This window comes from Falco biarmicus, chromosome 4, assembly GCF_023638135.1.
Source record: "Falco biarmicus isolate bFalBia1 chromosome 4, bFalBia1.pri, whole genome shotgun sequence".
Classification (NCBI taxonomy): domain Eukaryota; kingdom Metazoa; phylum Chordata; class Aves; order Falconiformes; family Falconidae; genus Falco; species Falco biarmicus.
The window spans coordinates 47,537,221-47,549,994 of NC_079291.1; the positions used below are offsets into that span (position 1 = coordinate 47,537,221).

Here is a 12,774-nt window from a genome sequence, read left to right on the forward strand (position 1 = left end):
CTAGCTATTAAGAAATATTATAGCAAAAAAATCAGCTTTACCCGCACACAAGCTTGTACATATATACACACACACACTCACACACAGCTTGCAAATCAGCAGACTGTTTTCCACTTTGTATTAACACAGCAAGTTTTACAATCCTTTTAAAAATTTAGGAAGTAAGGATATTTTCTTGAGGAATATCCAAATACAAACCTGCTTTTTCTGTGCCTGCTTTTTTTGAGCACCCAATGTAGCTGACTTAAAGCTAAGAGACTTGGACTGTCTCCTAACTTTCACTGAATCTCTCCGGCGATCATATGAAAAAGACGATGACTTCTTTGTAATTTTCCTCTTAGGTGTGTCTGCCATTTCATCCACCAAAATATGGTTACCTTCAAGCAAACAGCGTCCCAAGAAAACAAAAACTCAGTACCATCAAGCTTCCACGGAACAGGCTTCAATCCTATAGGAAGAAGTGGAGCAACCTACAAGCGACACAGCCCACTTAAAAACAACTTCTGTTCTTCCAACAGGTTGTACAAATGAAAAAAGCAGATGGTCCTGCAACGCTGTATATCACTGAAGAGCAGGCAGAACTCCTTCTTGCTGTATAAACTCAAAGAGGCTTCAGCAGTGATGCTAATCTGAAAAATGTAGTGACTATCCTGCTGAGCACGCTAAAGGTGAACGGAAGGTAGTTCCCTGCACACCAAGAGGGTGTGGAAGTACACCAACAGGGTGTGGGGACGAAGCAGAAGACTTTGGGTTCAAAGCATCTTCTTAACCCCTTCCTTTCTGGGCTACTGCTAGGAAGGTACCTGAAAAGTCAGACTGGTGAAAGCTTCCCGGAAAAGACAGTGCTATTTTCTTCTCTTTGGATCTAAGTCACATGCTGAAAGAACCTTTAGCATGAGGTAGCTGCCCCATTTATTAGGAGCTCTGTTTTAACCTAATTCAAATATTCCCTTTTCTCTCCTTGTCTGAAAGACTATTCACACTACAAACTTATGAGGTACTTTTATCTACTAAGCCAACTGGAAAATAAAGTCCAAGCCTATGTATGAATCTTGTCATCCTTCCTGGGAATAACTATGAAGTTACAGCACTTCTTAAGACCCATTGGTATCACTGGATAAGAGAGTAACACTAACAAATTTTCATCCTAGTAACAGTGTGGGAATCTTATCAGAGCGCTGAGATTGCAACTTTTGTACCAGAACTATGTTTAGGTAGGAATGTTTCCTTGCATAACCTATTAGTCAAGGAACTACGAAGGTGCAGAGCCCCAAGACTTGCTGTTATTGTTTTCCTTCAAGCAAAATATATCCGAAGTGCAAAGCTGTGCATATGGGAATGTGCCTGCAAATCAAACGCTGTCAGATTTAAATCTGTGCTAAAAGACAAGGAGGAAAACTATCATTTGACAAACTTATGCCGTTGTCCAGGGTCTTTTCCAGAAACCTGTCCTTATTTTATTCATGACGCTACTTCGCATATAAAACAAGTGTGAATAATTTATACTTGCAGGATCATCCATTACTGTAATTAAGCTTTAATATGGGTCAGTCCTCTAGCGTATGAGTCTCACCACCTCTGTTAGGAAATATCTGTGAAGTTGGAACAACATTTCTTTTAAGCCCTGCCGATATCAAGGAGTAAGAGGGTAGTGTTAATGAATTCCCATAACCAACTTTTTCTGCAATTTCTTCCTTTATTGTAGGATTAATAATATACCTCTAGGACAAAGTGATATTGCTAAAATTAATGAAAAGCTATCAGAGTATCATGCATTTATTAGCCATAATGGCCTAATTCTAGACTCACTGCAGATTTTTGTGGAGATTTACAGTGTGCAGAATTACTAAGCTTCGTATTATCTACAACTAGATCTAAGCAGTGAATCTGTAATTATTACAGGACAGAGGAAAAAAAAACATTATAAATATTTTTAGTACAAAGTATCTGTTCATTGTGATGGGTTTATAATACTGTAGCAGTCATCATCCATAGCCACATATTGACATTCAGTGTCACTAATATTAGACACTGTGAGACCATCATCATTTCAACACACTCTGTGGTTTTCACCAAAGTTTAAAGAGACTCTTTCTCACAAACTGAGACCCTACTTAAATTACCAGTTCCCATGATTTACAAGCATCACCTTTTTGAAGAGTAAAAATAAGCAGACAATTCATCATTATGCGTGCTTTTAAACCATGATGTCTCAAGAAAAAAATATGTCCTCTAAAACTTCTTGAAGTATCTGCAGCGTTTGACAAAAATCACAGGTATTCTAATATATCATAAAAACTGAAGTCAAGGCAAGTCTGAAAAACTTTTGCAGATGGCTACTCTTATGATATATTCTAATCATGTCTGTTTGCACCAAAAAAAAAAAAAAGCAATTAAAACTAAGAATGCGCAAATAAACTTTAAAAGTCCACTAAAATGCATCTGACTATGTATCAAATACCAAGTACAATCCTGATCACTTCAATAAAAAGCACATCAGACCTAAAACAGGCCAAGAAACATAACAAGAATGATTTGAGTTAACAAAAGGATTTCCAAATAAGAAGCAGTAAATTACAAATAAAATTTGAAAGGACAGAGGTCCTTAAAATCTTTAGAGATACAGAAGAATGTCTGGATTATATTTATTCATAGTTCCCCTAAATACAAGAACCTACAGCACTCAACAACCAATTTTTAAAACAAAACATAGTGGTTTACACATAACACGTATCCTTTCATTTACTTTGCTAATGAAAACGTCAATTTCATTTGACGCCCCAGATCTTGCACTGAAAAAGACAAAGAACATTCCTCAATGTCACCTCTGATTTTAGTCATCTACAGTTTGCTTCTTCCATCCTCTTTTCAAGTCTGAGAGTCCTGGTCCATTTAGACACTGCTGGCAGAGAAGCCTTTAATCTATACCTGCAATCAATGTCAACATTTGCTCTGTGCTTTTGCTATTTCTACAAAATATTTTTGGTTGCTTGGTTTGTGGCTGGAAGGAGTAGAGGGCTCACCACCAGCATGTACAGCACCAAGATCCCATCACCCATCCCTTCAGTACCCCCGCTGTTTCACCACAGGGACCACTCCAGCAGCTGCATGGCTGCTGGCAGCCTTGCTGCACTGAAAGGGAAGGTCTCAGCCCACTCATTTTCCCACTCTCCCTCTTTTTACTTATTTCACACCACAACCACTCCCAGCAGCAAAGTCCTCTCCCTTTCCTCCTCAGCTTGCCAGATCCTTCAGTGAACTGATAATGCCCATGAAATAGCAGAGAAACATTTGGTTATTTTTGCAAGGAGGAGTCCTGTGCCATTTCAGTGAACAGATTTGCTAGAAGACGGGGTCCAAAGAGTGCCAGAGCCTGCACGAGGTAAGTGGCAGGACAGGGATGACAACATGGGGGTGAGGCAGACACAAGGGCAAGCTGCTGGAAGCCTTCTTAGATCCTACGTCTCACAGAGCTGTACCTTGCAGCATAAGCCAATGCTTCCAGAGGTCTATTACAAAACCAAAAATATAAGAGCTAGCTCAGAACTCATTATTTTGTGCATTCAGTTAATGGAGCCTCTCTCTAAAAGCACATCACATCTGCCAAAATGATATTTCATCCACCACGTTATTCTCTACTCCCTCTGTATCACAGGATAGTTCTGCAACCCTTCATAACCAGCATTTACAGTCAACGTCTGGTTTCACACACAGTAATGGAATTTGTCACTCCAGTACTCAAATCTCCCTCCCTTTTTTCACAATTACAAATATATTGAACAACTCATGCTCTATTTTCTGTCTTCCAATCAACTATGTATCCATAAAAACCCTCCTCTTATCCTGTGGCAAGTTTGTGGGTTTTTGACTGTACTAACCCAGTCACCGTTGCTTAGGTCCGTCTTTCTGCTGAGAATATGGGCAAGTTTGTGAGGCATGATTTTCTCTTCATAACAGTGTCGTAGTCTTCCCCAGAATATCATATTCATGCACACGCCTGCTTCAGAGAACTGTTTGTACCAAATCATTCCATTTTCAGAAGTCAGATTTACCTGCAGCTCTTCAGGTCACCACAGAAACTGATTTACAAATATACAAACGTCACTTCTCTCCTACCTGGGAATTCTTCATGCATTGCTACAATTACTTCAGTAATACAGGAAAGGAACTGGGATATTGCAGTTTATCTCAAAACCAAAAAATTATGAACAGAAATGTAGTCTTCACAGAGCTAGAAAAAGTAAATGATGATGAGATTAATAATTTGCAGGACAGTGCTGAAAGATTAAAAACTAAGAGCTACAGATGGGAGACAACATTTAGTTACATCTAGGATCTCTTAGTGATTGGAAAATGCACGTTTCAATTTTAATATGTTATGCTCAGTATTTCCTCACTTCCATGGGTTTTAGTTTCATCCATAAATACTGTGAAGTTATTTATTAGAAATACTACAAGCATTTTAATTCCATTATTTGACAGAAGGTAATATTTATATTTGGAGACTATTATTTCCAAATATGTCTTCATTAAATACAAGTGGGAATAAAGACCACACAAACCCTTCAGTTTTCTATTTTAAATCCATCAGCAAGACCTAAAAATCGTACTGACAGTAATAATGACTCAATAGTGTTAATGCAAGAAAACCTAGTTAAAACAGGAGACATTGTTTGAAACTAATTTGTCAGAACTTTGATTAATATCAAATTGTCAATCTCTAAAAATGTAATTAAAATAAAAAACACTGCATAATACTAGATGACATCAAGACCTCATTGTTAAACTTTACTCTTTGAATTTTTTACCACAAAATAATCACACAAAGGGTTTCTATCCCAGTATCAATACTTTCCCAAGCTCAAGTAGTTATTTTAAGCTGTTGCAAGAAAAGAATGCCTTATGTTCAAAATGTGTTTTGCCAAGTCACTTATGAGTAACAACAAATTGTTTCAAGGTCATCCTGTTTTCCTGGGATGCAGGAAGGCAGTCACAGAACAAGAGGAGAGAAGCTGCACACTGTGGTAGAGCTAATCATAGCAGCAGTTGAAATTCAATTTGATGGGTAAGTTTTGAGTAAAAAGGAAGAAGGGCATACAAATCATGGTACTGTAAACACTACAAATCGCATTTTTTAGTAAATTTTTGGCATTTTTAGGTTTTGCTGTCAATTTGCTGCACTGGACGTAGATGTTCTTTCATTCACTCCAGGTTTTTTAATCTGTTAATGGCAGAAATAAGCTGCAGAGGTACAAGAAAAAGTTTCTGTTGTTCTCTACTCATTTTTAAGGGTTAAATTCTTATGTTGCAGAGTCAAAGAGAATTCAAATTTAAATTCTGCTGTAAATTTGCTTAAGAAGCAGAGGCACCCAAATTTAGAACAAACAACACTACTTTTGAATATTCTGATTATGTGCTGATGGAAATCTAAAGATAACACAAGTTTATCTGTGCAACTTTCATCAACTTCAAAAGCTCTTTAACATTTTGGAGAGAATGAACAGACACAGGGTTACCAGAATCTTATTCTTTTTACCAGCACCACGTTGTCACTGTCTACCCAGAATTTACTACAGATAACTGTCCCTAAAGGTAAAGTGACAGGACCAACATCAGTAGCAGTGAGATACTGTAATCACAGTTCTCCAGTCCCTAGCTAGCCTTTAACCTTAACATCATAATGCATTTTCTCAAAATAGAGCTTATTTTTGTGTTGGTTTCAAGTTAACATTTGTTACAAACAAAATACAGTCATCCTTTCCAAACCCACATTTTGTGTATCACATGCCTCCCTAACTCAACAGCGCTTTCCAAGAGGAAGTAAACAAAACAACAGTACTATTTAGAATTGACCATCTGTTTAACACAAAAACCAAAAGTTCATTTCCTTTCCACTACACTGGGAAAAGCTCCTAATATGCCTTCATATTATGTGAAGGAGCTGCTCAAAGACTTTCTCCCATCACACTAGGAGCAAGTGGGCACTAAATTTATAATAGTATTAAGTCTCCATAGGTCTCTGAAAGCAGATGCAAATGAAGTGCAATTGATTACAGTGAATTTCAGCAGCAATTTGATTACTCAACGTAGTCAATTAACTCTATTAATGTTTACAAACTCCATTTCAGCACAGGTCTAGGAAATTAATCTCCATCCCATTCTCACCAACAGTATTGCACTCAAAACAGCAACTTCTTGTGTCTTTCTAGGAGGCTCAAAGGTACGTCTAAACAGCAGTAAGCACCAACATCACCTTGATCTTACAGTGAGCTAGGCCATACACTGCCACCACACACAGACACTGTGGCAAGCATGAAACTTTGCTCCAGACAGTACCAAACCATATCCCTCTGTTGTTTTTTTTTTAATCTCTGCACTCAGTGAGCACAAGTATAAATGATGCAGGGTCAAGAGCTGATTGAATATTTGAAAACAGTAAGTCTATCAAAGAAAGCCCATTCCTTGGTTTAGTGAAATAAACCCAGGCTGCAGTTCTAAGCATACACCAAAATACAGTGGTTGTTTTTGAGAAGTGTTGAATTTATAAGCACAGTGATGGAAATTATAAACTGCTGATGCTTTCACATTTACAGGTTGCTAATTCCAAGCTATCAGAAACCTAATACATTTGGACAAATGAATTTATGAATAACTGACATTAGGTTCATACCCAATGTTGTTTCAAACTAGCCCTACTTGCCCAGCTGCTCACCAAAAACAGTGGCTGTCAATAATAGATCCTTGTTGTTCTCTTGGTAAGGAAAGCCTCTGATTTTTCAGAAATGTAGTTACACCAAACACAGATTTTGATCTCCAAAGCTTTTCACTAAGCAACAGCCCGAGCATTACTATGCAGGAAAAAATTAAATATAATTGCACATAGAATTATTTTTTTTAGTTGTGCAAAATACAAGTGACTATTTCAGTGGAAATTCAACTGGGAGTACATACTTATACCTTTAAACAGGAGATTACACAACAATTTCCTAAGTATTTTTTTCCATGGATAAACAAGGGCCTAATAAGATCCTTAATAAGTACTTTCATATCACACTTGAAGTATGAGGATCTCTGAAGTGTCTATGTGCCTCAGCCTGCCAGGAGAAACCATGGTTAAGGATGGTTGGGGTATTTATTTTCTTTTTCTTCAGTTGGTTGGAGGTTTTTTGCTGTTGAGAATATCTGCCTACTAAGAGCTGAACTGAGGTCATCAAGTATTTATCATCAAGCTGGAAACGTGTCAAGTTGACATATGTTTTTTGAGAGCCTTCAAACAAAAGGCTACTTTTACAAGTAACCGAAATACAAACCAAACTGTTTGCTAACCTATCCGTAAAGTATTGTTCTAATCACTAAATGCACAAGAAACCTATATTTTTAAAATAATGAAAATAGGTTATGCAGCTGAGTAAAAGCAAGTTAATGGGAGTTACTTCTTTATTTCTGGAAAAGATGTATCGGCTATTCATCTGCCCAAACTTTTCAAGGAGCTTCCTCAAACAGCACCATACATGATCATACTTAGGACTGGAATGGATGCCACTAGTTGAAAACAGATTCTTGTTTCTTGTGGCCAAATATTTTTCAAAACCAACAAAAACAAGACAATCCATTTGCATTCATGTATACAAAGACAGATAAATATAAAAAACACTGATGTATTTCCACTGAAAAATATCTTTCCATAATAAAACCTACAAAGAATTTGCACTGCAATCAATCACAAAAAGTTTTCCAAGAAAAAAAAATATCCAAATGAGCATTTACTAGTTTTTAATACTATTACTCCCATTAAGTGCATTAACCAAGTTTTCATCAGCAACTTCATGTGTAGTGATATTGTGTAATATAAATGTCAAAGTTGCATGCCAGCTAAATTAGAATTCATTATACACTTTCTGAATGATCTACGTCAAAGAGCTTAAGAAAAGCTGTTTCAGAAAGGAACAAACAGCTTAGGAAAATCAAATTTTCCATGTAGTTTATGTTTTTCTCCTTTTTTTAAGGGGGAACAACATTGAACTTCACAAATTATTCCAGACAGCAACTGGAATCCATTCTGTTTTAGTAAGTGACAAGAGATTACCAAAATATAGGGACAGAAGAAGCTAAATTAAGTCACTCTACCATGCTGCATGTGAAGGACACCATCAAAGATACTTCTCTTATTCCATTCCGAACAGCTGCTGTCTCTCAGGGTCTTTGTATTTGTTACAGGATAGAACATTTTCTCCATGGAGACAGTAGAATAGGAGTAAATGTATTCTTTAATTACTTAGAGTTTTATTTTACTAATATAGTTGACTATATAAAGCAATAACTCCATCAAAAGGACAAGCTGGTCCTTAGCTGCTTCACATTCTGTGTCATGCTTATGTGAAATGTACAAACAATTATAGCATAAAACCAACATTAATAAGACAAAACTTATGTATATCACCATGAGAATGATCCTTCTATCTAGAGAACCAGAAGACAAACTGATTTTCAAAAGTACAGATGATAGGTAGTAATCAGCACAACAAACTTGTCTTCAAGAACTTCCTTGTGAAAATGAACACAGTTATTAGTGTTCAGTTTTGCAATATCCTGGATATTTTTGTGTGTTCCCCTCCCCCCCCTAAAAAGAAAAGATACAGTGTCATGTTTAATTTTGAGCATAACTAATCCTACAGACTTCAGTAACAATTTAATTAAGTGTTTAGACATCATCTGTTTAAATGTTTTTAAAAGATATGCTGATGTGTGTATATATATAAAACCTCATTAAATGGAGATTTATTCAGAACCTTGCATTAATGAGACCTATATCAGGTTCTGTTAACACAAAACTAGTTAATACACTTGCTACAGAGGAAGCATAGAGTGCAGAGCTAACAACCCAAATCTAAAGGGAACCAGGAAGGTCAGCTGTAAAATATAAGATGGGAAACTGAAAAACAATGACTAATGAGTGAAATGTTCGAAAAGAATCAAACCTGCAGGTCAAGTGAGAATGATTAATTCAAGGATATAAACCAGTACAGCACAGCATATTTATACTGCACCTTCACAAACAATGCTACAAGGTCCTACAAAAAAATGAAATCTAATTGTTAAGTGCTATCAGTAGAGACGTGCCAGATTCACAGAATCAGAGGATATGAGCTTGGCAAATGCAAAAATAAATACTACTAATTACTAGGTATCTTGTCCATCTATGTACAAAAACAATATTGTAATAATGGCTTTGCCTGTTTCAGTTCCAGTCAGAGTTTTTCAACTATTAGTCATGCACATAAAAACACCCACAGAGTTTCACTGTGAGGAATTACCCCACTAGAAGGTGGCAAGGCAAGGTAACAGCAAAGAATGAAGTCTTGAAGTCACCAGAATTCAAACTTCTTCTGAAGGGAGGAGCACATGAGGAGCTAAAAAGTGCATGATTCAAGTAACCTTAAAAAAAAAAAAAAACATATATATACACACATATATATGTGTGTGTATATATGTATACAGTGACAACTTGCACCTGCCTCCTTGAGTCCTGTAAGTAAAAGTTAAACTAATCATGCAGCCGAGCACTTCAATACGAGATAACTAACTAGAGGTTTTAATTAGCTTTGCGTGAAATCTTAGCTGGGCACTATTTTTATGGAAGAAATTCCTGAAAACTCAGCACTGTTACTCTATACAACTTGAGTAATCCAAACATTTCAGACAGCGAGGAGTCTCCATGTCCCAAGACTCCTCACATTATTTTTCTTTATAAAGCCCTGGTTGAAATAACTGTGTCAAATTTTGTCACAAGAAATAACTGTGGGCAAAGTATTTATTTCTGAAAAATTAGCCTAAGAGTCATCATTTGGCCAGTTTTCAAGGAGCCTTCAGAATGCCTGTTGCTTCCAACAGAGGCAATTAGGATCTTGTCTGTGAAGGAGCAGGGTCCTGAAATACATTTCCAGACTGAAGTCTGTGTCAGGCTCAGACACCCTCAAGAGCTTCAGCAAACATGTGGCTTTGCAGAAAAAAGTGGTGTATTTACATATGACTTTACAGTCTGCCACAAAATTTCTTACCTACCCTGTTTGAACATGTAATTCAAAGACACAAATATCTATAACCTCATCCTAACAGTCAATAACCAAAAACCTCTTAACTGACTGCAATCTAAATCTCTACTTAATAAAGCGCAAAAGCACTCAAGACCCAGCAGTGTATAATTATTTTCTCAAGTTCTGTGTAACTAGCAGTTCCTCCCAAAAAGATTTCTGAAAAACAATCCACCAACCCTTCACTTTAAGAACAGCATGGTTTCTTGCAAATATCCAACTGGTAACATTTTTGCATGGTAACATGAAATTTTTTTGCAGTATTGTTCCACTGCATTAAGGTGGTTTTCTTTTATTTTTGCAGCCGCCTTTTCTTTCTTGACCTTTTAAAGAACCAAAGGATGGAAACCCCATGATTTCAATAAAAGATTTCCTGTACGTTTTGAAAAACATAAGAGGAACAGACTTCTCACATCTATCAAGCAAGCTATATAAAAAACCTGAAAACCTCTGTACTGACTCCCACTTTTGGACACATGCAGGAAACACGGAACACTGATATACTGACATGCAGTGTGCGCTGAGCCGCTTTCATAGCTATTTGTACTTACACGGTCTTTGTCATCGGCTACATCACAAAGAATGTCATCGAGATCTAAGATCCCACCATCCCCGTGTTCCAGTCTATGTACTTGTATCCAGTAGTTTGGATCCTGCATAAAAGGACAAGAAAATAGTATCAGGTATCGCATATGAACAGAATATTCCACCATACAGTTAACATCACAGTCCTACAAATGCTCGAAGTTAAAACATCCATTTAGGTCATATTTCTGTAAACAAATGGAAATTGAGACGCAAAGCCAAAGTTCTTTTTTTTAAATTGCCCTAGATTAGATAGATACTCTTTCCACTTTTATCAGTTCTGCATGAGTCACAGTTCCATCACCGACACATAGGGAGGGGAACAGCATTCCCAGTGTTACTGAATATATGCACTACATAAAAGAGGAACACATCATCCTCAAAATAAACTATCTCAGACAGTGGTCAACATGCACAAAACATTACAGAACAGCCATAAATGTGTTGGTTTGGGGTTTTTTTACAGGACAGCTATAAAAGGTACAAACAATATTTAAATGGTATCAAAGGGCTTTGTACCTATGCTTTGGTAGAGTTGGTAGATGGGATATATACATCTTAAAAGAGCACTTTCCACATTTTAATTAAAAATAGATACACATACACACACATGCATGCAAACACATACATATGCATACATATATGTGTGGGTTTGTGTATATGCATGTGTCTACCAGTAACTGGGAAGACTGGCTTTATAGTTTTTATTATAACTTTTGCTGCAAAACAAAACCATAAGGAATAAGGTGGTGTGCACAAAGTGTCTTCTACATATTGCTACATAACCTGAGTGGTGTTTAGTACTTAACGTGCTATTCTTAAAAGGTTTGTTTTCCAACAGGGAAAAGTTGCACTGTAAACACACAACCTGAACATGATACATAATCTTTTCTTGCTTCTAAAATACTCCCCCGTTAACAGTGCCAGTGCCCTGGGGTTTTACGCATCTAGCAGTAAGAGAACTTCCTTGCTTTTCATCCAGCAGGCAAGACTGCAGAAAGTGACTAATGTGAAGACTTTAGAACTTGCAACATCTTGTACAGTTCCTAACTTTCTAAAAATAGCAATTAGCATCACAATCTTTTCAGGTATCAGTGTCTAGAAGTCAAAAAAAGAAAAAAAAAACACACCAAAACCAAACCAAAACCCACACTTGAACAAACAAAAAAAACCAAAACTCACCCAAACTAAAATGAAACCAAAAAACACTTTGAAAAAAACCCTTCCACCCTTAAAGAACTTGAAAACTATTTGATTTCTTAAAGGATAGAATAGAACAAGAAACGGGACAGCCAGAATTTCTCTAAATCCATATGTGTTTTTAAATCTTGACAGGACATGCTGCATGAAGAAGCATTAAGGGATATTCATTTTGGGTTTAATATCCCAGAACTCTGTTTATTTGCATGTGATATATATGCATAGGTCAAAGATTTCAGAGAAAATTGATAACCATGAAACTTACTTCATTGTTTGTGTAAGTATATCCACCCTAAGTACTGCAGTAAATAATCATCATCATCAGATGTTCGTATTTCAGAATTGCATTTTACAGTCATTAGGCTAGTCATTTCAGAAGTTAAATTACAGATTTTTTCCTCTAATTTCTCTAAGTATTAAATATCATCACCTTACTTTTTTCTAAGCAAGTATTTATTATACAATTAACTGATTTTCCTAGTATATGGCTTTTCCCCAAACAACACTTACTATTGCAGCACATTACAGAATATAATTCAGCATTCATTTTTCAATGTAAAAATTCAGCATTAATTAAGAATAGGCCTACGTTCTTCACATTGTCATGCATACAGAGGTGCACATATAGCTACATAATACAAAAATTTACTTTGTAAAAAAAGGTATGTAATGTAAATACTAGGATAAACTTTTTTTAAGTTTGTAAGTGTTAGTGGAGTATTCAGACACAGCTGGGAAAAGCCTTTTGCACACAGAAGAAATCCTTCAAAGTTCCTTAATTCTAAACAAATTCTAAAGATATGTCCACTGAAGAGGTTGAGGTGTCTTTCTAAACTCTGTTCTCATGCTAAAAGGAAAGAGAATCCTTCCTCATCTTTCAGCCCATTACAAAAGTCTC

General features: G+C 36.4%; 1 protein-coding gene across 15 annotated transcripts in view; it reads right to left on the reverse strand.

Moving 5' to 3' along the window:
- The window catches only part of PARD3 (par-3 family cell polarity regulator), a 459,181-nt gene that overhangs the window by 397,157 nt on the left and 49,250 nt on the right, over nt 1-12,774 (reverse strand). For all 15 annotated transcript variants that reach the window (XM_056335022.1, XM_056335029.1, XM_056335028.1 and 12 more), the window contains exon 2: nt 10,643-10,744. In XM_056335022.1, coding sequence (XP_056190997.1) covers nt 10,643-10,744 — 102 coding nt within the window. The remainder of the gene's footprint in view (nt 1-10,642; nt 10,745-12,774) is intronic.